This window comes from Antedon mediterranea, chromosome 9, assembly GCF_964355755.1.
Source record: "Antedon mediterranea chromosome 9, ecAntMedi1.1, whole genome shotgun sequence".
In the NCBI taxonomy this organism is placed as follows: domain Eukaryota; kingdom Metazoa; phylum Echinodermata; class Crinoidea; order Comatulida; family Antedonidae; genus Antedon; species Antedon mediterranea.
This window is the reverse complement of record NC_092678.1, coordinates 1,779,264-1,806,245: the sequence shown is the minus strand read 5'-3', so window position 1 is coordinate 1,806,245 and position 26,982 is coordinate 1,779,264. Positions and strand designations below refer to the sequence as shown.

Sequence of the window (26,982 nt, the reverse complement as noted above, 5' to 3'; positions counted from 1 at the left end):
ACTAACTATTACAACTTTTTATCTAAAGTAGCTGAAAATCCACTTGGATGGTATTCCAAATCTTGTCAGGTTTTATTACATATGTTATGACCTTCATAAAGAAATAATCTTTTATACATTTTTTTAATACATTCCAGGCAATGCAGAATGCGTTTATTTTTTTTATACTAACCAACTCTATTATTTTAAGTAAACATAAAGTAATATGAATAAAAAATCGAAAGCTTGGTAAACCATATAAAAGAAATTAAAAAACAATAACATACATATAAGGTACAGTAATAAACAAAACAATGATATCCAATATAAATTAAAACTAAAAAATTTAAATTAGATTGATTTAAAAACGAACGTTAACAAGATTATGTGTTGTAATATTTCAGTTGACTCCTTGAAATCAATTAAATTAAATAATTGTAAATGAAACGATACAAGATATAACCAACATATATAAATGTAAATCCAAAGGCAAATTACGGAGAAAAAAAAATTACAATGCTGTTGGTATCAGTGGCTGGATCTTTATGGAGATACAAAATAAAATAAGTGTAATAAATTACCATTCCCAGCTAACATATAGAGTAACATAGTATTTACATGAACATTCTAGAATAAGATTTTTTGATTTAAGAAACCATGTATAATTAATAAGATCAATCAGGAACATTCCAGAAGTGCTATAATAGAAACTGTAATCATGTAATAATGAGAAGTATAAGGAATGATCTAGAAGGTTATGAACATATTGTATATAAGGGGAAGTATGACAATTGTAAGAGGGAGAAGGATTTTTGATTGAAGCATTTATTTTGAAGAAGTTGGATTAGAGGTTGGATGTTATATTGTAAAGTCATTGTGAAGCTGTTGTTTAAAGTGCTTACTGGATTGTTAAAAGTTGAAGTTGATTGAAATTAAAGCTTTGTTTTGAGTTATTTTACAACTTTGTGGATTTTGTGTGTATACTTTTATGTCACAAGGGAGTTCCTAAAGTATTTTTAACCGCTCGGAAACATACGTGAGAGGAGTTTGTGACAATAAGCAAAAAGCTAAATCAAGTAAAAAAAAAAGTAAGTAAAAGTGAACACCCAGAAACATTTGCAGAGCTTTCGGGCAAACCTTCATCAGCGCAATGTAATAAATCTACATATATCCATACATACAATTATCAATACATACATTATTATGGAAGGTGAATAAAAACAGTGCATGCTATTCAAAATGAAAGATTAATAAGTAAAAGAAGAAAAAAAATACAGCCACTAGATCTTAAAAACCTACAATATTCGCACATGTCCCCAAAGTAACTACCAGGGCATATGCAAGTGAAGATAGTTTCGGTGATTGTTTTTACACAAACTCCATTATTCTGACACGGCGTGCTAGAGCAAGGATCGGCTAAAAGGAGAAATAGAAAAGCGTTTTGTTGTTAGCGTTGAGCCGTTAATGCGATAGCACAAAGAAAAATTATTATGTTAACTTTCCTAAAACTGGAAACTTTTGATCCAAAATGTCTAATAAAAAAATTGTATTATTGTAATGAAAGAAAATAATTTCAAAAGACAATTTACTATTTTCTACAATTAATTTTTATTAAAGATTTTTCATAATAATATAAAAATTGTTATAAAATGAATTCGTCATGTAAAGGGCAATAAAGGAAATATATTTTTTTTTGTTTTTATCAATTTTGTCTATTAATTAAAATATCAATTATAGTTTAAATTTTAATTAAAAGTGTTTAGACACAACTGAAAGAAAAATGACAATTTGATTCCATTATGAGCTCAAGTTTATTTACACATTCTAAGAATTTAAACAGATTTAAAATTTATTTGTTAAATTTAGTGTTGAATAGAAGACACAAAAAGATAAACGTACAAAATTCGCATTGGCTTCCAAAATAAGCAGTCTCACAGAGGCAGGAATAGAACGTGAAACCAGCATCCTGCATGCATATTCCTCCATTAAGACAAGGGTTACTTGTGCATGGTAAGGCTAAACAAAGCAATACAGGTGTTAGTAGAGTTAGTATGTTAATTTTACTTGCACATCATGTTATGGCTAAATGAAGGCAATACAGTAGAGTTAGTAAGGCTATGTTAACGGCGTCATGGCGTATTAGTGTACAACGCTATAATTAGCAATGTTAAATTATAAATATGAAAGACATAAAGATGTTCAGAACGGCGCAAAGCTTATCCTTATTTGGAAGTTTCGACTGTCACTGTAACCCTCTAACCCATGAAAAATCGATTGCCTGGTTCTCATAAGCAGTGTGTGGTGTCAACCACACCCATCGTTCAATATTATTCTATAAACTTAAACATCGACTCTCTCAAAACAATAATCAAATTCACAAAATGAATTTCTTGGTTTATATAAAAGAAAATAGCTTTGTTAACTCCATATTAAACATATTATAAATATTTGGATAAACAAAGTGTATAAAGTAAAATACCAAAGTTTACAATAATAACATTCCATTGCTATTTCAATGAGTGTAGGTGAATAAAAACTAGAATAGAGTGACCCAATAGTATGGTTATATACCATGACATTGGGCATTGATGCATTCAACAAACAAGTGAACTAAAATCTTTTTAAAGTTGTCATTTATGTTTTTGTATAGATAGATTTAATAATATTTAGTCTAAGGACACAAACATACTGTACCCACGCTTTATAGCAGAAATTGCAATGTGTAATATATTTACTTTTATAGTTGAAGAAACTATGAAAGTTCTGCCAGGAAGTGATGGACCCAGGTTTTTGAAATAGGGGTCCAGGACCTAAAATTGTGAAATTTTTAATTTAAGGGGAGAAGGGTCTATTAGTGCAAAAAATCTATTTACAGTTAGATTTTAAAGAAACATATACATAAACTATATACAGACGAAAGCATTGAACAAACAAGGTGGGTAAATTACCTGTCATGCATCTAGCTCCTGAAAATCCACCGGCGCACGTGCAACTGTAAGAAGTAAATCCTGAATCTGTTGTACACGTACCTCCATTTTCACATGGAGAACTGTTACATGGACTCGCTAAAATATAAAATAGACCAATAAAATGCCTGTTAATACTCACAAATTATCATAAGAAATTTGACCAATCATGATGCGATGGATAATCTAAACTGCCGCTCACGATTGGTCAACTCACTTGTGTTGTATCTACCGTATGTCCACGAGGGAACCAAGCTTTATAGATATATTGACTTGAATGATAAAAAAGTATATTGTATTCCTTGATTAAATAATTATAGCAATAACATTAGTAATTCAAACTAAATATTTCTTCTACACTACCAAACTTTATGAGACAAAAAAATATGATGTGCTCATATATGGACACGATGATTTCATATCACTACCATATTTGGATACATCAAACTTTTTTTGTCAAACTAGTATATGATATTATAGTCAGAACTTCAGATTGAAAAAATACAATAAAGGTAGGTTGCTCTTTAAAAAGGCAAAATAAAACAATTCTGTTTAATATTTTAAAAGTTGGAAGTGAGTAAGTGAAGATGTCACATTTAAACATTAAAAGAAACAGTATACAAGTTTTAGGCAAAAGGTTTCATAAAAACAGAATAGATTTTAAAGTGTTTAGGTTTAAAAAATGATGGAATCATGTTTTGATTTCTAAACATGGACACAAGTACAAGGTACGGAGTATTAAACAAACTGAATGGATATTTACGTGTATTGCATGTAGTCCCTGTATATCCCGTAGCACATGTACAACTGTATAAAGTGTATTGAGAATTTGTAGAACATGTACCTCCATTCAGACAAGGAGAACTATTACAAGGATTGGCTAAATACAAAAAATAGAGCAAAACATATAACAAAAAGAGTAAATAAGAGAATATAAGTGACATCCCTATTGAGGGGAATTCTTGTTAAATGAACAAAAGGCCTTGTTTTAACATTTTAGCTAACCTCTATTCAGGGGACACCCCTATAAAATAAACAGTTTGTTGTCCTACAGGTGTCCTTTAAATAGAGGTTCTACTGCCTGTATGCAAACATTTAAAATTTGAAAAAAAGTGCTACAGTAGAGGTAAGTGAAGATTGTGTGTAAACATTCTAAAAGATTTAGAAAGAGACAAAAGTGTGTTTTTTTTTACAAATAGACAAAAGATTAAAAGTAGAACATTACGTGTGCTGCATGTAGTCCCTGTATATCCTGTAGCACATGTACAACTGTAGAAAGTGTATTGGGAATTTGTAGAACATGTACCTCCATTCAGACAAGGAGAACTATTACAAGGATTAGCTAAATATGAAATAAAACAATTTGTAACACACAAATCAAACAAGGAAAAGAGGAACAAATACTATAACAAATAAACAAAATATTTTATAGTGAAACATTACGCAATAGATTGATACTGAACAGACTGTAGAAATACAATGCGTTGTTAACGGCGTATTAATAAACTGTCTGAAAATTTACGTGTATTGCATGTAGCTCCTATATATCCACTGGCACAATTACAACTGTAAGCTGTGTATAGAACATTTGTACCGCATGTACCTCCATTCAGACAGGGGAAACTGTTACAAGGATTGGCTATATATAAAATAAAACAAGAATATTATATATATATAGATATATATATCTGTGTAAAACACATAATTAAACACTGCAAATAACAAAAGAGCTATAAAACAAATCAAAGGCTAGGACAGTGTAGGAAAAACATATATTAATCATTTAATTAATTATTGATGTTTCATTATTTTTTGGCATTCAAAACAAATTATGAACAATAACAAATGATGTTATCAGATGACTAAATACAGGTAATAATTTCAATTTCGTGTAGTTTTGTTTGCAAATTTCTATTTTTGTATTTCCGTGATGATCCATCATATATCAATTTTTTTTTTCTGTATGATTTTAGTTTCTTTCAATTAAAAAATGAGGCAGTATAAAAGTGTGTATGATTACCCAAAAAAGCTCACAATATTATAATTGCATAAAAAAGGTTAAAACAAAATGGGAGTTACTGCAGTAACTGCAGTAGAATAATTGTGATCTCTTACGTGTACTGCAAGTTGTTCCTCCAAAGCCACTAGCGCATGTACAAGAAAAGGAGCCGGAATCTGTAGAGCATGTACCGCCATTTAGACAAGGGGAACTGTTGCATGGAGTGGCTAAAATATAAAAAAAAAAAACGCATTTTGTGTAACATTCAGTGATTAAAAAAATTCTCCATTTTGTAGACAAAACAATTTATTTTTACAGTAGACAAGAACAAAACAAAACATAAGATATCTTACTAGAAGTTCCGCAGTTGTCTCCTGTGAAACTGCCAGTACATCCGCAGGTATAATAAGCATTGGTACCAGAATATTGGTTTTGACAGACACCACCATTTAGACACGGACCACTCACACACGGTGCTATATAAAAAATTACAAAAATAAGTTTAGTTTAGTTTATAAAGTTACAGTAGAATATGGACACACATATTCAGAGAAATACCTAGACGTTTCCTGGAAATACCTAGACGTTTCCTGGAAATACCTAGACGTTTCCTGGAAATACCTAGACGTTTCCTGGGAATACCTAGACGTTTCCTGGAAATACCTAGACGTTTCCTGGAAATACCTAGACCTTTCCTGGAAATACCTAGACCTTTCCTGGAAATACCTAGACGTTTCCTGGAAATATCTAGACCTTTCCTGGAAATACCTAGACGTTTCCTGGAAATACCTAGACGTTTCCTGGAAATACCTAGAAGTGACACCCCTTGTTGGGTCCTAAAGGTGGCCACTTAATAGTGGTTGTACTGTAAAACACCTCCAATTTCTACATCATGGTGTAGGCCTATTATCAAATGATAAAGAAATAACATGTTTAGTAATAAATATTGAAATATCATGAAAATCATTAAAATAATCTGAAAAAGCCAATATAAAATCATATTTTAAAAATACACAACAAAGTACTGATTGTAAATAAATAAAATAAAAAAAGTACAAAATCTGTGAAGATTTTTTTTTCCCCTGCCAAAATTAAAAAAAAAAGTTTCTTATCTAGATTGTCACTATGTCAATATGAATGAAAAGTTGAAATATAATAGTTCATTAATTGTAAGATCATTATGACAAACATGAAAAAAAAATGCTTTAGTTGTGCATCTTTCCATTCATTTTGAAAAAACTTTATTTGTCATTAAACTTAAAGGTAAATATGGATGCAACGATGAATTATTTTAGATTCACTGTATATTCGCAAGACTGCACTCAACCTTAAACACCCTTTTTACACTGTGTTTATTCAAGAACTATATAAATATTTGTACAAGCTATGTATGACAAATAAAATGCAGTACACAACTGCTTGTTTTAAAATAATACTGTGGGAATTGATATTGTGTAAATATACAAACATGTTTTTAATGCAAACCACTTCTCTATTTGAAAATAAAATACTGTGAAAAGGTAAAGACAACCCAGTGGGCTTAACCTTGAAACAAAACACAATATTATTGGGATAGGTAAGAAGAAAAGAGTATTCTAGTCTATTGAAACGCTTTATGCACCAAAAGGTCACAAATTAATTAATTTTATTGAAATTTTCTTCAGCAAACTAGAGAGTTTAGGCCCAGGAAAAAGAATTGAATGTATTAACAATTCCTAGATTACAAATAATCGAGAGAAAAAGAGAAACAAAACTACAAAACTGAATTAGAAAAAAAAATCATGTTTAAAAAAGTGTTAACTTTATATTTTGAATAAAAAACATTTTCTAAATTTCAAAAAGTTAAAGTACCGACATAGCAACAAAAACCTGGAAAATGTTAAGCAAATTGACAGACTGAACTCAATAATAGAAATAAAAACCAAATACAATATTCCATACAAATTCAAAGTATTACATAATCCCCAAAATTGTATCAATAGAAAGAGAAACTTTGAATTTAAAACGCTTCATGCATAACACTACTACCTGTTATGTTACAATAGGTGCCTATCCAGTTAGAAACACATTGGCAGACGAACCCTAGTAAGACATCTTCACTACCAGGTTGCAATACCTCAATGCATTCACCATTTTGACATGGATTTGGGTTGCAGTCTGAAGTAGGCTGAAGAACTAGGGATAGTAATAATATGGAGTATGTAGGATTTTCAAAATACATGTAATACGGATAATGTATTCTTTATGTGTTAGAGGTTACAGTAGGCCTAATGATGATGACAATGATAATGACAATGAGGTCAAGAATGAAAATGAGGTCACAAATAAAAATGAGGTGATGAATGACAATACAGTCCATCATAAAAGTGGTGACATAATTGTTTTGTTTGCCTTTTATATAGATAGATGGCAAAGGTGACAGTAACAATGATGATGCTAATGACAAAAAGGTCACCAATGACAACAAGGTCACCAATGACAATGAGGTCACCAATGACAATGAGGTCAAGTACCATAAAGTGATTATATGCATGGTGATGAAGAACAGTGATGAGTTGATTATATGTACAATGAATTAAACTTACAATTCTCACAATTATTTCCCTCATAGTTCACAGCACAATCACAATTATAAGAGTAATTGAAACGGCTTCCCCTGACGCATATATTGTAATAAATGGAGACTTTAATCATTGTACCCTAAAAAAGAGTAGCGTTTACTATTACCAACATGTGAAGTGCAGCACGCGGGAATCTGTTACCCTTGACGTATGCTATTCAAACGTAAAACACGCATATTTAGCAAGAAAATTGCCGAAACTTGGTAAATCTGACCATAATTTAATTATACTACAACCCAAGTATCGTCCATTAGTACAACGGCAGAAACCCAGGGTAATTACTGTAAAGAAGTGGACTCAAGATGCAATAGAACAGCTGAAATGCGAATTTGAAACTACGGACTGGAGTGTTTTTACGGAAAATTCAAACGGGTCAGACGAGGTAACGGAAGCGGTCAGTGCATATATTAACTTTTGTACTAAAAATGTAATACCAAAAAGGAAAGTAAAAATCTACGGAAACCGTAAACCATGGATAAATAGGGAGGTGACAGATGTTATTAAGAAAAAGAGACAGGCCTTCGATCGAGGTGATGTAAATGAACTAAATAAAATCCAAAAGGAACTTAAACGAGTAATACGTAAAAGTAAACTAAAGTACAAACGTGAAATAGAAGAACATTTTGTAGGTAATGATATGAGTAAGGTTTGGAGGGGAATGAGGCAAATGAGCGGATATGCAAAATCGCCACAAGGAAGTGGAATTGTGTCAAATTTGACTAAACAATATGCTAATGAAATAAATACTTTTTTTAATAGGTTCGATCGCTATAATTTTTCTGATGAACAGATCTTAATCAAAAGTAGGTTGGCCTTACCAGATGAAAGTGGTTTTGACCTTAAGACAAATGCGGATGAAGTTACCAGCCACTTTAAAGGTCTGAAAGCATCCAAATCAGCTGGACCAGACCAAATTCTACCCAAAGTTCTTAAATTATGCGCAACCCAATTGGCAGATATTTTTGTATATATTTTTAACTTGATTTTTGAAACACAAACCTTGCCAGAATCCTGGAAAACGTCATGCATCATCCCAATCCCTAAACGACAAAATATACAGTGTTATAACGATCTTAGACCTGTTGCGCTAACATCCGTTCCAATGAAAGTCTGTGAAAAGATTGTTCTAAAAAGCCTGAAACCATTAGTTGCAGATTTTTTGGACCCACATCAGTTCGCTTATCGGAGAAACAGGAACACTGAAGACGCATTAATATACAAAAATGAAAAAATGTATGCCCATCTTGACAATTGGAGAACATCCCCGTCTGTTAGGATTATGTACTTCGACTTTAGTTCAGCTTTTAATACCATCCAACCACACATTTTAATTAATAAGTTGTTCGGCATGAATATCCCCAATTTACTAATTTCGTTCGTTTTTAACTTCCTCGTTGGACGTCTCCAGTTTGTTAGGCTAAATCAAAATGTCAGATCGGACATTATTCGGACAAATACGGGAGCACCACAAGGTACTGTACTTGCACCGTTTTTGTTCACATTGTATACGTCAGATTTCCAACCTAGATTCCCGGACTGTCCAGTAATTAAATTTGCAGATGATTCTGCTATGATAGGTTTAATAAAAGAGGATGACGATACAAATTTCAAATCTGAAATAGTTAGGTTTACGAAATACTGTGATGAAAATTTCCTGGAACTTAATGTAGCAAAAACCAAAGAAATGCGAATAGATTTCCGCCGTAAAAAAAGAAGGGAAATTGAGCCTGTCCAGATTAAAGGACATGAGGTAGAAATCGTTAAAACATATAAGTATCTTGGGGTAACGTATGACAATAATTTATCATGGGGAGAGCATGTAGATCAACTAATTAAAAAATTAAATACTAGACTGTACTGTTTGAGGAAAATGAACGTTTTTAGGGTAAGGGAAGAGATACTTACTATGTTTTATTCATCTGTTATTTTTTCAATCTGGGATTATTGCCTATTAGGCTGGGGTGGGAACATAAACAAAGGAGATAAGGGCCGCATATGTAAAGTGTTAGAAAGGGCATTAAGAGTGATTGGCTCGTCGGCGCTGACAGCGGACTCAGTCTACGATTGTCACTACGGAGAACGATTGAAAAATGGTTTACAGGCGGTCATGGAGGAGGAAAGCCACCCCCTTCATTCGGATCTTCTTCGCTGCCACATTGGTAGAAGTGGTAGACTGAGGCCGGTGTTGGCGCGGACGGGTCGATACTCAAATTCGTTTCTCCCAGCTGGGATTAAAAAATTTAACGATGACTTTAAGAGGTAACTACAATAATTTTGATAACAATAATAAATAATATAATATAATAATTAATAATGAAATATAAGACACTTTTTAAACCGTTTTGTAATGATCTGTATTTTTAACTTAAATATTTTTGAGCTGTAATTTTATGATGTACTTTTTTAATCATTGTGTATTTTTATATTGTTATTCTGCATTTTATACTTTATTTTTATACGATATTTTTATACGATATTTTTATGTGATAAGTGAGCAAATGCAATTTCCAGTTTATTTGGACAATAAAAGTTATCTGTATCTGTATCTGTATCTGTATCTGTTACCAGATGGAGTACAAACTCCTCCGTTAAGACATGGATTGGGACTACATGGTTGACCTTTGACATGTCGTAAATGTGCAGCATAAAAAAAAGAAAGTTATTATATTAAGATTAAGAAGGTATATAAACATTTCTAGTCTAGGTTCTAGATGACGATTTGGCTTAACATTTAAAAAACGAAAAACATTTTGGCACAGTTGGCATATCATACCTAGACATGGAATCTAAAATATCAAAATAGTCATTGTATTGGTGGCTCTCTATATATAAATACTATATATAAGTAACAATGTAAAAAAAAAAACAATAGCTAGAAAATTTATATTAATATAATTATTTTTTAAAAACAAGCTTACTTATTTCCAATTAATTACAATTTCTAAAGTCGATAATTTGAGACCTCTATCAATCCTAAACTTTAATTTACATTGTTGTTCAGTCAAACTTAATTCAGAGTATCACCTCACCATTGTAACACGAAGCTTCCAAACCGAATTGAACACAAATACTACCAGATGGACAAAGGAGCGATGCACAAGGGTCAACTGAGGTAAATGAAGGGTAAAATAAAACAATGAATTATATAAATCTATTGAATTTAGATAATCGTACTGTGTATGGTGCGCTACACAGTACAAGAAGATATGGGTGAAATGGATAGAAAGATAATGGAATGAATGGAAAAAATATATAAATGGAAAAAATATTTGAGAAAGGGAAATTGGATTAATGCAAATATTAACAAATACAAAAACAATGGAAGGAAAAAAAGGTAATCAAAGGTTAAATAAATGGATGAAAAAATAGATAAATAAAATTATACCACAAGAATAATTAGATGAAGGGGAAATTATAGATACAGAGGATAGAAAAAGGTATGGATAGAAAAAGGTATGGATAGAAAAAGGTATGGATAGAAAAAGGTATGGATAGAAAAAGGTATGGATAGAAAAAGGTATGGATAGAAAAAGGTATGGATAGAAAAAGGTATGGATAGAAAAAGGTATGGATAGAAAAAGGTATGGATAGAAAAAGGTATGGATAGAAAAAGGTATGGATAGAAAAAGGTATGGATAGAAAAAGGTATGGATAGAAAAAGGTATGGATAGAAAAAGGTATGGATAGAAAAAGGTATGGATAGAAAAAGGTATGGATAGAAAAAGGTATGGATAGAAAAAGGTATGGATAGAAAAAGGTATGGATAGAAAAAGGTATGGATAGAAAAAGGTATGGATAGAAAAAGGTATGGATAGAAAAAATACTGGAAAAAGAATAGGGAAGAATCTATATTAATTCCCATATAAGGAAATTATTTAAAAAATTTGAAAAGAAAATAGAAATAATAAATATTCTCCTTCTCTCTTAATTTCTATCTTACAAGAATTTCCTAGTTTGTTTTCCAAGTTCAAAGCAATAAGCAATTTTAGATAATACTGAAATGATGAGTCTATACACCCACAATCTAAGGAAAATCCATTGAAAAAACCTTAAAATAAAATAAAGATGTGTGTTTACCGCTTTCACAAAAAGGTATAGTGCCGGATATTACACAAACAGTGTTGTCAGGACAATTCACATAGTTACAAGGGTTTTCTTTTAACCAGAAATAAAGTACAAAATATTATATGAAAATGTAAAAAATGAAAAATTGTAAAAGTTATGAGTCAAGTAAAGTGTAAAATGGATAAAACGAGGGAGGAATAACAAAAATGAGAAGTGTAACTTCACTGATAGAACAAACAATCTAAAATAATATTCTTATATTTATTTTAACTAAGTTATTATTTAAAAAAAAAACTAAGTTAACATTCCCCCTTAACTAAGTTAACATTCCCCCTTAACTAAGTTAACATTCCCCCTTAACTAAGTTAACATTCCCCCTTAACTAAGTTAACATTCCCCCTTAACTAAGTTAACATTCCCCCTTAACTAAGTTAACATTCCCCCTTAACTAAGTTAACATTCCCCCTTAACTAAGTTAACATTCCCCCTTAACTAAGTTAACATTCCCCCTTAACTAAGTTAACATTCCCCCTTAACTAAGTTAATATTTCATTTAACTAAGTTAGAATTTCTTACTTAAACATTTTTTAAAGAAAATTAAATTTTTAAAAAGCTGACAAAAGTTACTAAAAGCACAGTATTAACTAAGTTAACATTTCTTTTAACTAAGTTAAAACTTTTAAAATGAAAATTCAATTTTTTAAAAAGCTGACAAAAGTTACCAAGAGCACAGTAATATACTCCCTCTATTGACAGTAAACAGTACTCATTGGCTGCACATGACGGGCAGGGATCAACTGTAAACAAAGGTTAATTATTAATGGTTTGTACAATAGACGAGTGTAACCTAACAGTAAGTGCCTGTTTGGCGATATGACATTAAAAAGCTTTTGATTTGCGACGCCCGAGAGCCTAGGATGTTGTTTCATAGGTTGTCGTCTGAAGCTAGAAACCACAAGAACGGTGTCATAGAAAAGAGCAAGGAAGCATGTCCCAACTTCCTTACTTGCGCCTAATGAATTGACATTAACGGTCGTTAGCCATTGTGAATCGTAAGCTCCATATTGATTACCATAGAGAATGAATATGATTGTGATTCATGATGATAAGAGCGATATTGAAACGCCTTTTGACTGATTTCCACTAGAACCATTTTTTTCAAAATAAATAAACATTTTTTCTGAAGCCTAATAACAATAAATAAATTATATTTCAAGTCGGTATTTACCGTTAAGTTCACATGTTGCTCCTGTCCACGCATTAGTACAATCACAAGTATAAGAAGCACCCACCACAGCACAGGTACCAGAATTTTGACACGGGTTATTGCTACATGGTGAAGCTGAAAAACAAACACATTCCTGATTAACATACTATTTACGCACATTGTGCCCAAGAAGATTTCAAAACTTCCAATATCTACAGTTATGCATCTACTGAAGCTACACTTACAAGCCTGGATCGGATTCGGTGGGCAGACACAAATTGGATTGCGTTCTGATAGTTGGATCCGTATAGATAACACTATATAACACACCAAAAAGATTCTTGTCTTTTGATTGAACGATTGTGGGTCACATGGACAAACTCTGATGTCAGAGTGCATTATTCTGGTTGTGTTACACGTGAGCAACCGGAAGACATGACACGTGGATAGGCTGTTGGATGCGCATCGAAAATCGACCTGTCATGTCGTCCAATTGGATTTCTGCCTTTTCCAATGGTAGTCCTAATTGACCTAGCCTCTCGTTAACAGTATGTAAATTATGAATGTTTTATATTCGTGCAATGGGGTAGATACTTTCTGACCCCTATTTTCACCTGGGGCATAGATTTAAAATATAGTTGTTTCAAGTTTTCAACTTACAAGTGGTGCATGTTGCTCCTGTCCACGCACTAGTACAAGTACAGGTAAAAGAAGTGCCTGTCACGGCACAGGTACCAGAATTTTGACACGGGTTAGGGCTACATGGTGTAGCTGAAAACAAACAATTAATTTAATTATTTACTGTCTAATGTGTGTTTTAATGTATGAAAAGAATATATACTTCACCTATTTCGAGTTTCTGATTAAACATGGGCCTTGAAAATAGTTTAGTCCTACTATTTTGGAGGCATCTCTGGCTGCCAATAGTTTTAAAAAGATACTCAGCTAGAACGCAAAGTATATTTATTTACATACTATATATCCATTTTTTCCTCAGGTCAATTTAACTAGATTAGACCTACATGGTATATTAACTGAAAAACAAACACAATTCTATTGGTGTACTAAGTAGATCACATCTGATTGGCTTAATAAAATAAGTTTAATTATTATTAAAATAAGTACAGGTTTTTTCCAGCCTACCTGTGGTGCATGTTGTTCCTGTCCATCCACTAGCACAAGTACAGGTAAAAGAAGTGCCTGACTCAGCACAGGTACCAGAATTTTGACATGGATTAGGGTTACATTGTGTATTAACTGGAAAAAAATTGCAAGAAAATGGTAATGGTGTACTAAGTAGTTCACAACTGAATATTCTAAATGGGTGTCACATTGGCTTAATAAATATTAATAACTACAATGTGTTTACCTGTAGTGCATGTTGTTCCTGTCCATCCACTAGCACATGTACAGGTAAAAGAAGTGCCTGACTCAGCACAGGTACCAGAATTTTGACACGGGTTAGGGTTACACAGTGTATTAACTAAAAAACAAACACCTTCATGATTAACATATTACACATGGTTCTCAAAGTGTTGTGCTTAAAAGGCTTTCAAAACCTTCCCGTTGGATTTCTAGTTTTGTGACATTTTTTTACATTTTGGGCCTTCCATACGTATTATACAGGGTTTGTTATTGTACTTCCATAATTGGTGATATGGTGATTCATCATTTATTCTTATTTTAAGCAAAATGACCTACAATATAAACCAATTTCTTTTGACACAACTATGGAAATAATGACATTACCATTTCTTTATAAATTTGACGTCTGTGGCCCGCCATACGTAATTCACTGTACGTTTTGAATGACACTTACGGCGCATCATACCTTGACGTGCCATACCCACCGCGGTTGTCGCACTTATATATTAAATTGTCGTACTTTGTAATAAAGTTGTCGCACTTTGTAATAACATCGCTTTTTGTAACATTAATAAAGGTTGTAATTATTGCCATTTTGTTGTCATTTTAGGCCTACTAATTTCTAATAGATAGGCCTAGATAATAATCCGCTGCAACAACTTGGGGAACGTCGTACCATTGAGCTAGCTCCAGCCGATACCAAAAGATAATAGTCATATGGAATGCAAAAATGGCCATAATGTATAGGCCTACTTTAACAGCATAACAGTATTCAAATTTAAAAACAGAAAAGACCATTTTCCGACGAGTAGGCTTGTCGAAAAAACGCAAAAAAAAACTAACTCTAAAAGGAAGATAACAAGAAATGAAAAAGACCTTTAAAAAACCGAAGAAAATATGGACAAACAGGATGACTGGCCAACTTAAGACACTCGGTGCACGACGGGGATAACTGGCACAAAATAGTATAACGCGCCTAACGAACGATAATGAAGCGTATTGATAATTTTGGAAAGGTTAAACAAAATTCATGCACGAAACTCCTCGAACCAAGATAAAATTGAAAATACAGTAAACCAACAAGATAAAAACACATTGATTTGAAGATAAAACAAACCACATTGATTTGTAAAAATTGCATCCAAAAATAAATAACATTGTTACTTACTCGCTGTACCCGTTTGACAAAAAGTTCCAGAAAATCCAGCGAGACAGTTACACATGTATGACGTTTGTGACGCAGCAACGCATTCACCGCCATTTGTGCACGAGTTTGAAACGCATGGATTCGTTACTGACAAAACAGAACAGATGAATAATCAGTGGAATCTATCTTAGAGTTTAATACCGTAGGCCTACACTTGTTGGGGTTAGGGACATATTGATTATCTAGTTTTAGTGACGTCAATTATCGTGTATTACACAATGAGTGTTTTTAATGCGGTTTTATGACATGTTCCCCTGGAAACCAATTAAGGATTCCATAGATAGTAAAGCAAGTCACATATCGTATAAGAGGATAACATTAATGAAATCAATAAGTGGTAACTGTTGCTTGTAAAGACGCAACAGCGTTAAGCCTATTTTCCACTTCGCGCGAAAAAAATGGAAAAGAAGTGGAAAATCGGCTTTAAAAGTACCAACGTAACAGGGAGTATAGGGTCGGGGATCATATATAAACAATACACAAATTTGGAAACGGTCGTATAATGGAGAATACAATTTTTGTTGACGGGTTATGCGACCTTTGCTTGATCCATCAGCAAGGATAGCCAAATTCATTCACTGTCCTTCTCAAAGGTGGCAACCCTGGTTGCACAAGACATACATTATACACGCTCTACATAAACAACTTCTTTGGAAGTGATGGAATTGGGTTTTCAAAATGAACACATTTCTATGTCTTGAAGGCCTACGACCCATTTCATCGAAAAAAACTTTTTTTTTAAACTTACCAGTTTCCAGGGCAATATATGACGTGTTACAAGCTAAATTTGATATATTATCAGAGCAAAGAGAACACACATAAGCCAGGCCTGATACTGTACAAATGTGGTCTGTAGGGCACGGGTTAATTCCTGTACAGTCTAGCCGCATTAAGAGAAAACAAATATGGTTTAATTGAATTGAAAAATTGAAAAGAAATCATGAAACAGCAAAAAATTGAAAAACGTAAAATCGATAAAGAAAGAAAAACTAGGCATGCTTTTCTTGAATCGGAGATAAAGGAGAGGGTTGTGTGATGCCTGTCAAATTGATTCAAGATAATGATTATGGAGTGACATTAGACGTAAAAAAGGAAAAAGAATTTTAAATATCATAAAAGTTTCAGCAACTTAAGAAAAAATCCGACACCAGATTTAATATTATTATTTATGTTTTATTTTTTTAGGCTAGTTAGGGACATAGGGGGACACAACTAATCAAGCTCTTTTGAGTTTTTATGTGTTTCCTTTTCATCTTTTTTATGTTCTCATATATTGTTGTTGTATATTTTCATGATAGAGGATGAATAAAGAATATTTGAATTTGATATAATGAGCAAAATGATGACGAAATGACAATCATACAACAGAGTCACAGTGAACAATACAGACCAGGCTATGCTTACCAGACCAGAAGATACCAACAGATGAGGGAAATATTGTAAAGGGAACATATATCAGGTGGTAATGGGCCTAGACACCATAATTGGATTGTTTAGAAGATGAATGCTATGTTCAACGGCAAAAAGTCATGCAAAGCAACAGATAAAGTTTTAGAAATGGAGAATTATGTCTTACACCCGCTGGACTGACACAACGTTCCTCCATAACCTTCTAAGCAGGAACATTCAAAATGAGTGGAATTGGTGTTAACACATTCACCTCCATTGAGACAAGGATCAGAGTTACAAGGATTCGCCTCAGCATTACACAGTTGCCCCGTATAACCAGCATTGCATTGGCACTCAAACGTTAGATCTGCAAGAGGTACGCACGTCCCGAAGACGCACGGATCGCTGCTGACACACGGTAACGACGCAGTCTCGCAAAACACACCGTAATATCCACTTGAACATGAACAAGTCGTCGTGAAATTACCTACTGGAACGCACACCCCACCGTTCAAACATGCATGCGTGGCACATAAGCCAGGACCTATGAATGTGATAACATATGAACAATCGAGTTTAAAAAATAAAAATTAAATATATAAGCCTTATTGTCGTGAATTTTGTTTTGCTTGTTTGTATTGTTAGTGAAAACTTGGATCTCGAAGGTGTCCCTTAACAGGTCATTAGTGTTAAAACATATATTGACCCTCGTGTTTCTTAATAAGGGGTGGTACCAAATAATGGCTTCTACTATATCTGTTTGTATTTTTTTTTTATTAACTGGGAAGAATTGAGAAAGAAAAGAAGAAGACAGAAAACCTAAATAACGAAAAAGTAAAATAAAGCCAATATTTGTCCGAGTGAAACTATCCTAACGAAGGAATTTACAATCGTTTATATAATAGTATGATTACAACCAACCAAGTGTAGGCCTAGTTATAAATAGGCCTACGCTGAGGAATCTCAGGTGTGTTTGGGCCCGACAAGTTTTTATCGCCTTCGCCATTGTAATATGGAGATATTATTAAGTTGTACACTAACGACACCACATTCGAATGCGGGCCCGTGTATGTCTCATAAACAAAGAACAGGTTGAAATACAATGTAGGCCTTATTTAATTCAGTAAGACCATGTAATGGGTTACGGGCCTAATGTGACTTCAATCCTCCCTAAAGAGTTTGAGTCACTAGGCCTAGGCAGTTTTAGTTTTAAATCGGCAGTTTGTAATTCAACTTTATAATTACGAGATTATAAATTCCTTCATTCTACTACCGGTATGTAACGCTTGACGTGACAATGGTAAAAAATATCGTACCACTCATTGCCATCATTTTATAGCTAACAATGACAATTGACGAAGCGAGATAATCCCAATTCAAATAGAAATTGTATAAAACTTAAAAGCATGAAGTTCTAAAACAGAAAGTGTCACCAATATTATTACAGTTTTGTATACTTATAGTGGCACACGACGAGATTCGCTTGGCATGCTGACGCCCAACCGTTATACCATTGGCCTTCATCGGTTCAATCGCCAGAACAGCGCTTAGTTTCTCAGATGTTGTGCGCAAGAAGCGCACGCAACGGTTATAGAATCGAGAAATTTAAAAAAGAAATTTAATGAAAACGAATCAAAAACAATAATTATTATTTGAAGAAACAAATTAAGAAATTACTTTATCAAATCATTTTAAAATAAAATAAAAGCAGACTGAAACTTCAATCGAAAAGATTGAATCTGAATTAAGATCGTGTTAACTGGATTTGCATTAAGTATAAAAATAGACCTATCGTACGTACTTTTAGGCCTAATTGAAGAAAAAGATTGAGAATTTGTTTGATTGAAACACTATTTTAAAATGAATTAAAGAGATTAAAACTTCAATATAAAAGATTGAAATTGAAATACGATCGTGTTAACTGAATTGGCGTTAAATCTGAAAATTTAAATGAAGAAAAGGATTGATAATTTGTTGGATTGGAACACTATTTTAAATAAAAGAGACTGCAAATTCAATTTAAAAGATTTAAATTGAAATACGATCGTGTTCATTGGATTGGCATTTATAACCCAAAATGGGACTTGAGTACGCAATTGAATACAAATCATCCTTAGCCCGATTAAGTTCGTTCCTAGTACGATGGTTTGTTTAAGGACAACCCCACCGAGTAGTAGAATGTTTGTGGTTGACTGCGCAGGAATAAACAACACAAATCCCAAATATTAAGGATGAATAAACAATCATCCAACGTAACAAATAAATACCTTGGCTTAGAAATGACGTCTGTCGTTTTAAATATAATTAATAAAATAATCTATTTCTCATGCAAAAGATGGGTTGTTTCAAATTTAAATAATTAATTAAAACACAAAGTAAGTGATAATGTAAAATGTTTTAAAAAGTTAGAACCCACAGAAAGAAACAACCCATAACCATATTTATTTTCAAACATAACAAAAATTAAAACAAGCAAAATTACTAGTTTGAATCGAAAAAACCCGTGGGTGAATATTGTTGACCAAATAAAAAATATCATTTGAAACCCACGAAACTCTCAATTACAACGTAGGCCCTAAAACCACTTTACAAAGTGTATTGTTTCAAAATAGGCCTAAGCGTTTAAAAAAAGTATAGGCCTAACACGATTTTTTAAAATACACGTTGGCCAATACTTTAATATTCCCAAACTTGATGCCCAAAGAAGATAATCGCTTGCCCAGAAAACAAAAAACGTATAGCCACTACCAAACTCACTTCCTATATTCTCACAGTTGTTGCCCCAAGTATTACTAGGGCAATCACAGATGTATGACGTGCCAGAGAGAGAACATGTCCCGCCATTTTGGCACGGCTCCGAAGCGCAAAAATCCTGTGTTGTTAATATAACTGAAGATCGAAGAAGTCAGAAACATATTACTGCATGCATTTAGATTTTCCATCATTTTCTAAACTAAACATAGCGCAAAAGGCAAGATGTAAGTTTACACTGTTTAGGCATACGACGTGAGATCTCTTCAGTCTTAATTTACTCAGACAAAATCCTGCCTTCAGATCTGAATCCATTGGCAGAAATCAGTGGTGGAGCAACGCTTTTGAAATAGGGTCTCAGGGCCTAAAGATTGTGAAACAAAGTGCTAGACTTAACTAAATGTTTGAATTGTATTATTCAAAATTCTCCCATATTCTTTGGTTCCGCATCTATGTATCTTAATCACTAGACAACTGTTCCACATATACGTTTCAATTAATTTCACACACAAAAAAAGTTGTAAAGTGTATTTCTTTAATAATGAAAAGTACTATGTAAAGAAATCAAATACCTGAGTGTGCGAAGGACTGTGATCTAATTCCTATCCAGAATATCGCCTGAGTCTGAACAACGGACATCCTAAAAAATAACATTGTAGGCCTTGTCAATCGTTGTCCGTTAAAGCGGGAACTAAATACATCGAGGATGTCAAGTTTGAGGATGGATGGGTCCTCATTGTTGTCATCGTAATTTCCATCCTGCTCTTTTATTGCTATCACTTTATATTAAAATGACTATCTTTTAAAAAGCCTACATTCTCTCTGCTAGTACGGCCTAAATACTAGATTGAAGACAACTTACACCATATACACATCTCCATAATCGGTTGACGGCAACCAGTTAAATGTCCTAGTACCTTTGTTATTACTGTTACCGTGTGTAGCACTGGTAGCAATGGTAGTGGCACCCGTACCCGTTGGTGGACATGCTAATGTTTTGGTATCAGCTGGATTGGTAGCAGCAACAGTAGTCCATTCCCCTACAATCACGTTATCTGATACTCTTCTTGCTTGAAGTAAAAATCCTTGAAACAGGGCCCCGTTAATTCCAGTGATCTGGACTGTTAAAATCAAAATTACATTGTTTTATCAATTACATTGTCTTATCGGTTTCATAATCAATGCGTTCTTATTCGTATGTTACTAACGTTTTTAGTTGTAGTTTTGAAATAACGAATAACTAACGGTTATATATATACGGTATATAGCCTACATACCGTATTCTCAGTAGGGGAATGATCTAGCGGCAGAGCGCTAATAATAAGTTGGGGTGCGGATTCTCCCCTATGATTTGATGCATTGGCAATTGACGCCTTGAGTAACGCCCCTTAGTCTAATTATTCTAACGAAATAGCCGGAGAATGAGACAATGTTGTACCATCGAATCCATGGTATACCATACCTTGTAATGAGTTTCCTGTGATATATTCCCGTACTGAAGTTGGAAAATTAATAACCAAATCATACGGGACAGCATTGTCTGCTGGGTTCTGTGCAGACGGAGACCCCGGGTGCGTAGGCGTCATCGACTCGCATGCCGAAAGCGGGGCTCCACCAGGATTTCCAAAGCAAGTTCGGCACATCAAGCTTAGTACAGTTAGAACAACCAATAATTGTAAATTCTCCATTTTCTGTAAATGTTTACTATCCTACGTAGGCCTAACTCAGTGTTATAGTAAATACACGGTAGAAGGTTGATGCCTAAATGGGAGTATGCTAAATCATGCGAAGCATAACACAATATCAACAAGCATAGCACGCTTCATTTAATATATTCAATAGCAATATTTCTTTCACATTGTCACTAAATCGGCTGCGCCTAGTACTCCTATGGAATTCCTGGTTTGTGATACTACAAAAGCCTGTTCTATTACACATAAATAAAGCCACAAAGTTATATTGCATTTTCATAGTATGTTTATCGTCTAATATATTTGTAATGTATCTACACTAGGCCTACTACTTCTAAAGTCTACACAAGGACAGGATCATAAAACCATGGATCTATTATAGGACCATGATGAAACTACCACCATTGACAAGATAAAAGCGATAAACAATGTAGTAGGCTATTATGGTTTTCAAAAGGGTGTGAAATTTCAAATGACCACTTTTGGCCGTAACGTAGTCTCGGAAAAAGGTGTAACGAAATGTCCCGGGCCGAATCATCCTTGGGCAAAAACATCCCTTATTTCTACTACACAAGGTCAGAATCAGTAAATGTTGGATTGCCCACGCTACTACCACCATTGACAAGATAAAACCGATAAACAACGTAGTAGGCTATTATGTCATGGTTGTCAAATGGGTGTGACATTTCAAATGTAAACAATGGCCGGATGACTATCAATTGTAAACTCGGATTAATCCTCTCAAAGTTCAGAGCACTTTACGCAACGCAACGTAAGCATGTTGACCAGAGTGACAAGCTTGTGATTGGTCAACTCACATACGTTGCGTTACGTCCTTGTGTTGCATCTCTAGTGGGAACCAAGTATTAAGTAAAAAATGTTCACTAGAAAACATAAAGCGTGGTTCCCACTTGGACCTTGCGTTTGCTAACGGAATACGCGCATTTGATATTTAGGGCAGAGAGGTATTTAGGAGGTGTAGCATGATTATGCCAACCATATAAAAGAGGTTAGGCTTGAGCACGGATGTTGCCTACCGATAATGAAAAAAGGAATTAAATAAAATAATTAATTGTGTTATATATTCACGGACGATCCCATACGCAAGAAGTAAGTCTAGGTCATACTGTCAATGTGTCAAAGATAAGGGAACAAAAGAAAAAGAAGAGAAAGAACAAAAGAAAAACGAAAAAAAAAAAAAAAAAAAGTAAAACGAATGAAAGAGAGAAAAAAAGAAAAAATGAAGAAGAAAAAAAATAACACAAGAAAAAGAAAAATACGAAAGGAACACAATAAAAACGAACAAGAATAAAGAAAGAGAAAGAGAACAAAAGAAAAAAATGAAAAATAATAAAGAAAGGGGAAGTAAAAAAAAGAAAATGAGAACAAGAAAGTGAAAGAAAGAAAAGGAGAAGAAAACATTGAATTTCTGCAAATAATTTTGGAAAATTCGGTGAATTTTATTTATCCTGTATTAGGTTGAAGGAGAAGATGGATTATATATATTTTGTACTAATTTATTCTTCGACAAGGTGTACAGTAGTACGTAAACATGCGCATGTTCAGTAAAATAGTATTTTTACTTACTTATTAATGGTGGCAGCATGTAAGAATTCCTGACACGCGATAAACCGTTTTGTTAATAGAGAGGTAAGTGGACGACCCTGGCGCTATTGTCCGTGGATCATTGGGACAAATGAGATACCTTCGAAAATCAATAGAATTCACGAGGCGAAGAAAACAAGGCAAGTTTTTATCAAACAAACGCAAAGTGCAGGTAATTAAACAGCATTTACAAATGAGCGTGTGAACGAATAATAGGGCGACGGCGGAGTGTCATCAAGAAGTTGTATATGCTATGCCTATGTTATATCGTCGTCAAATTGCGGAACCTTACTATACTACTAGTTGGTCTTTATCCGAGTGTGAGACGAATCTTCAGGAAACTTATGATGTCTTTACCATATCATTGTCAGTTTGTGGAAGAGACTGATGATAGTTGGTTATACATCGAATGAGCGGTTGTGATAGACTTATTGGCAACTAAATATTGCTCTAAAATGGATGCGTCACTGGTCTAGGGAAAAGGTAGGTTTACTTTTCTATAGCTTAATAAAACATTGGAATAGTATTATAGGTAAAGAATAAAAAGAACGATGTGTTGGCTGTATCATGGCTGTAGAAGATGACAATATTATACACCTTACTAAAGGCATGGGAAATTAAATCCTCGAAAGGTATACAATGGAGGTATAAATGATTTTATACCTCCCTGGGTATACAATTACGCCAAGCTATACAATTACGCCAAGCTATACAATTACGCCAAGCTATACAATTACGCCAAGCTATACAATTACGCCAAGCTATAGGCCTAAACACATTGAAAGGTTCAATTTGACATAATTATGTAAATTGTTTCAAGTTGAAATTGAAATGTATAATTATACACGTTTTTAATTAAGGGGTAGGCCTACTCAATTAAGGGCCCCTTAGTATTCCACAAATAGGGCTTGGTACGGTGTTAAAATATATATTTTCCCTCGTTTGTTTCATATGAAACTGTTCCTTTAACAGAGGCATCCGCTGAATAGGTGTCCCAGGAGGTGTTCTACTGTTATGTAAATATGTAGTACATTTGCTTAAGCATTTTAATAGTGAAATGCAGTATATTTAATCAACCAATATGCTAATGAAAAGAAACAAGCCGTAGTTTTATTTCATTTTAGATGAAAAGTATTTCACATGCTTTTGTTGTAGGCTATACTAGACTAGACACATCTCTAGAGATTATACGCCGACATGGGTAGGTTTCCCCGAAAATGCATCCCATGCACGGGTCTTATCACGCCATTGTTACGTGATCAAGTTGTTTAAACACATTAATTTGCTTTATGACTTCCGTATTGTTCCATTCTTTTTCCACAGGTCACCTTAAGGTTTACGAGAACAGACGACAGACACCCTCTTCTAAAATCGTGATTTATTCTCGTTGGCATGACTACAAGTACTAAGGACTGTGACATTATAACTGGCTGTCTGTATTTACACAGAGAATGCAATATAAACATATATATTTAATTGTGACAATAACTCACTGCAGGCTACCAACTTCAATTGTCGTTTTATCGACTCAAGAACTGGAACCTGGACTTTGCGACACTCAAGGGTAATTAACGCAACATTAACTAACATAAGTCAACAGCATATATGTATCAGTATTTGCAATCCTTATCGTCTGCGATATTAATCACCAAACAATAAACTTATGCATTATGATTTTAATCCATGCCTAGCCCAAACGAATGCCTAAGAATGAACAAATTAGAGGGGAAACCACGGCTAAAATCCGGGCGGATTAGGACACACAGCACGTCAGTCACCGTTTCAAAGACACCTACAAATCGACGATCATTGTCTTCGTCATCGGCGACGACGGAATCGCCACCGTCAAATTGTGCGACCATTTCAAGGACATCCAGTAGTGCGACTGTGTCGCAACTTTCTGATAATACCAACAATGGCCGATCAACTCAAAAATCACCTTCTTACAGTAATCTAAATCGAACATCTATCACGAACCGTTCCGGACATACAACACCTAGTTCTGAAGTTGGAAACGACGAACAAAGTGACACAAAAACGAACAAATTACTACGTATGCCAGAACGTCGGACAGATAAGACATTTATCTATATGTACGACGAGAAAGAAAAAACGAGTAAAGAAATTATAGTGCCGAATAATCTACACGTGACGTTACCAGTTCTTGTGCAATACGAAATTACAAAAGATACGATAAGGCAAGTTACGGATGCGGCGGCGACCAAAGGCGGTGCCGCGTGCGCTGAAACAGATCCGAAAATGATGAGCGACAACGATGTGTATTCAAACTCGCAGTATGTTATCCCGACGGCGGAACGTTTGGTTTCAAATGAGGAAGATGAAATGAAAAACAAAGGTGCTCGAATTATGCAATGGTTATTAGAGGTACAATGCGACTAACTTTAACATTACGTGTTTGGTCTTGAAACGGATCCGATACATTGTGCTTTGACGAAACTAAACCGAACTTCCAACAGCAAGAACGTTTTTCTGGGCATTTAATCTTTGCTTTACAGAACTTCGTATTTTAGGCCAACTTTCATAATTTGTTACTGCAGTAACTACTTATAAAAACTTCAGTAGGCCTAACCATAGGATTTTAGTTTGTTTCAAGTGTATGAGGCATTTACTATAGCTTTTAAAACAGTTGCATAATCAGGTTAATTAAAGAGGAAAATGAGTGAAATACTGCAGTAACTGCATATTTGATCCCTTAATTAAAAATCGTTTGTCGTCGGTTACCAGTGGCCGTATTCACAATTCACATTTTCATTTTTTCTGTCTGTAAGTGATAAGAAAATTTGGTGAGAAAATCTCTCACCGAACTTGTCAATTTGTACTGATAGGCCCTACCTTATAATTATTTTAGGCCTGTTATAAGGCCACTTGTAGTAGTTTCCAGAAGTATAGCTTCGGGTTTAAACAGTGTGTTTTTGTGTGTGATAATTTTAATAGAGCCGTTCGTGTTTTGCAATTTTTGACAAATGTATTTAAAAGTACCTGAGTTTTATGCGAATAATGTTCAAATGTTTTAGACAACGAATGGCGTGTTGAAGAAATAAATAAAGTTTATATTGAAGATTTTATTTGGAAATGATTAGTCAACAAAACATACATTTTGCTTGCTTTACGTTTAGCTCTACGTTGCGGTGTATCATGATTTTATAGCGATCTTTCGTCACTAAAGTTTCGTTCTCACTAGGACGCAACACAATGAAGTAGAAGCAACGCAAGCGAGTTGACCAATCACGCGTCACTGTTTGAATAATCCATCGCTTGAGATTGGTCAAACCATTGCATTGCGTTACATCCTAGTGGGAACCAAGCTTAAACGACTATAACAGTCACTGAGAGTAGTTCTGAGTACGCTAAAAACAAACGAATATCGACGACGGGTCGCGTTTTTCCCCGTACGTTAGATCCTCCATCGGTTCGTTTCGGCCTTTAATCGACTCTTCGGTAAGGCCGCTCATCGATGCGTGAAAACGTACACAAACCGCGAGTGATTTTTCCCGTACGTTAGTTCCTACGACGGGTCAAGTGAAAACCGAGAGAGAAGGGTTCGCCGGACCGATGAAAACAATTCTGTCTTGTCATGACATGCATTGTTTACTAGAAGAATGGAACACGCACAATGTAAACATAGACGAGCATCTTTTGTTGTGTAAAGCCATGTCTCTCAAGTAATACTTTATAAACAATTACTACAGGAGTTTCGTGCATACGAATATGTCGGCCGGTGTCACGGGTACTTAAGATATTAATGTAAAAGACAATTTATTTCGTTCGCAATTAATATTCGCGACAATCATGAAAGCCACTAAATTGACAAGAGCGCATGTACAGCAGGAACTAAACTGCAATAAATTCAAATGAAAATATAGTACCGAAGAAATAAAGGACCACACAATTAAAGAGCTTAAAGCCCGACACAGAACTAAACTGCCATACATGCAAACGAACATATAGGACCGTAGAAATAAAGGGCCACATAAATAAAGAGCTTAAAGCCCGACACAGAACTAAACTGCCATACATGCAAACGAACATATAGGACCGTAGAAATAAAGGGCCACACAATTAAAGAGCTTAAAGCCCGACACAGAACTAAACTGCCATACATGCAAACGAACATAT

The 26,982-nt window shown here is 34.1% G+C and overlaps 1 protein-coding gene across 6 annotated transcripts in view; it reads right to left on the bottom strand.

Annotated features, from left to right (window-relative positions):
• LOC140059573 (uncharacterized) overlaps positions 1-21,309 on the bottom strand; it is a 31,591-nt gene extending 10,282 nt beyond the window's left edge. For 4 of the 6 annotated variants that reach the window (XM_072105522.1, XM_072105524.1, XM_072105526.1 and 1 more), the window contains exons 1-13: positions 21,012-21,309; positions 20,412-20,670; positions 20,122-20,189; positions 14,207-14,320; positions 13,981-14,094; positions 13,498-13,608; positions 12,859-12,972; positions 5,298-5,420; positions 5,061-5,171; positions 4,468-4,584; positions 4,171-4,287; positions 3,709-3,825; positions 2,928-3,044 (exon numbers count right to left, since the gene is read on the bottom strand). In XM_072105522.1, coding sequence (XP_071961623.1) covers positions 2,928-3,044; positions 3,709-3,825; positions 4,171-4,287; positions 4,468-4,584; positions 5,061-5,171; positions 5,298-5,420; positions 12,859-12,972; positions 13,498-13,608; positions 13,981-14,094; positions 14,207-14,320; positions 20,122-20,189; positions 20,412-20,670; positions 21,012-21,237 — 1,708 coding nt within the window. In that variant the 5' untranslated portion in view covers positions 21,238-21,309. Of the gene's footprint in view, positions 1-1,278; positions 1,396-1,878; positions 1,996-2,927; positions 3,045-3,708; positions 3,826-4,170; positions 4,288-4,467; positions 4,585-5,060; positions 5,172-5,297; positions 5,421-12,858; positions 12,973-13,497; positions 13,609-13,980; positions 14,095-14,206; positions 14,321-20,121; positions 20,190-20,411; positions 20,671-21,011 lie in introns of all 6 variants that reach the window. The other 2 variants (XM_072105523.1, XM_072105525.1) reach the window with 2 other exon arrangements.
• Positions 21,310-26,982: the final 5,673 nt, after the last annotated feature.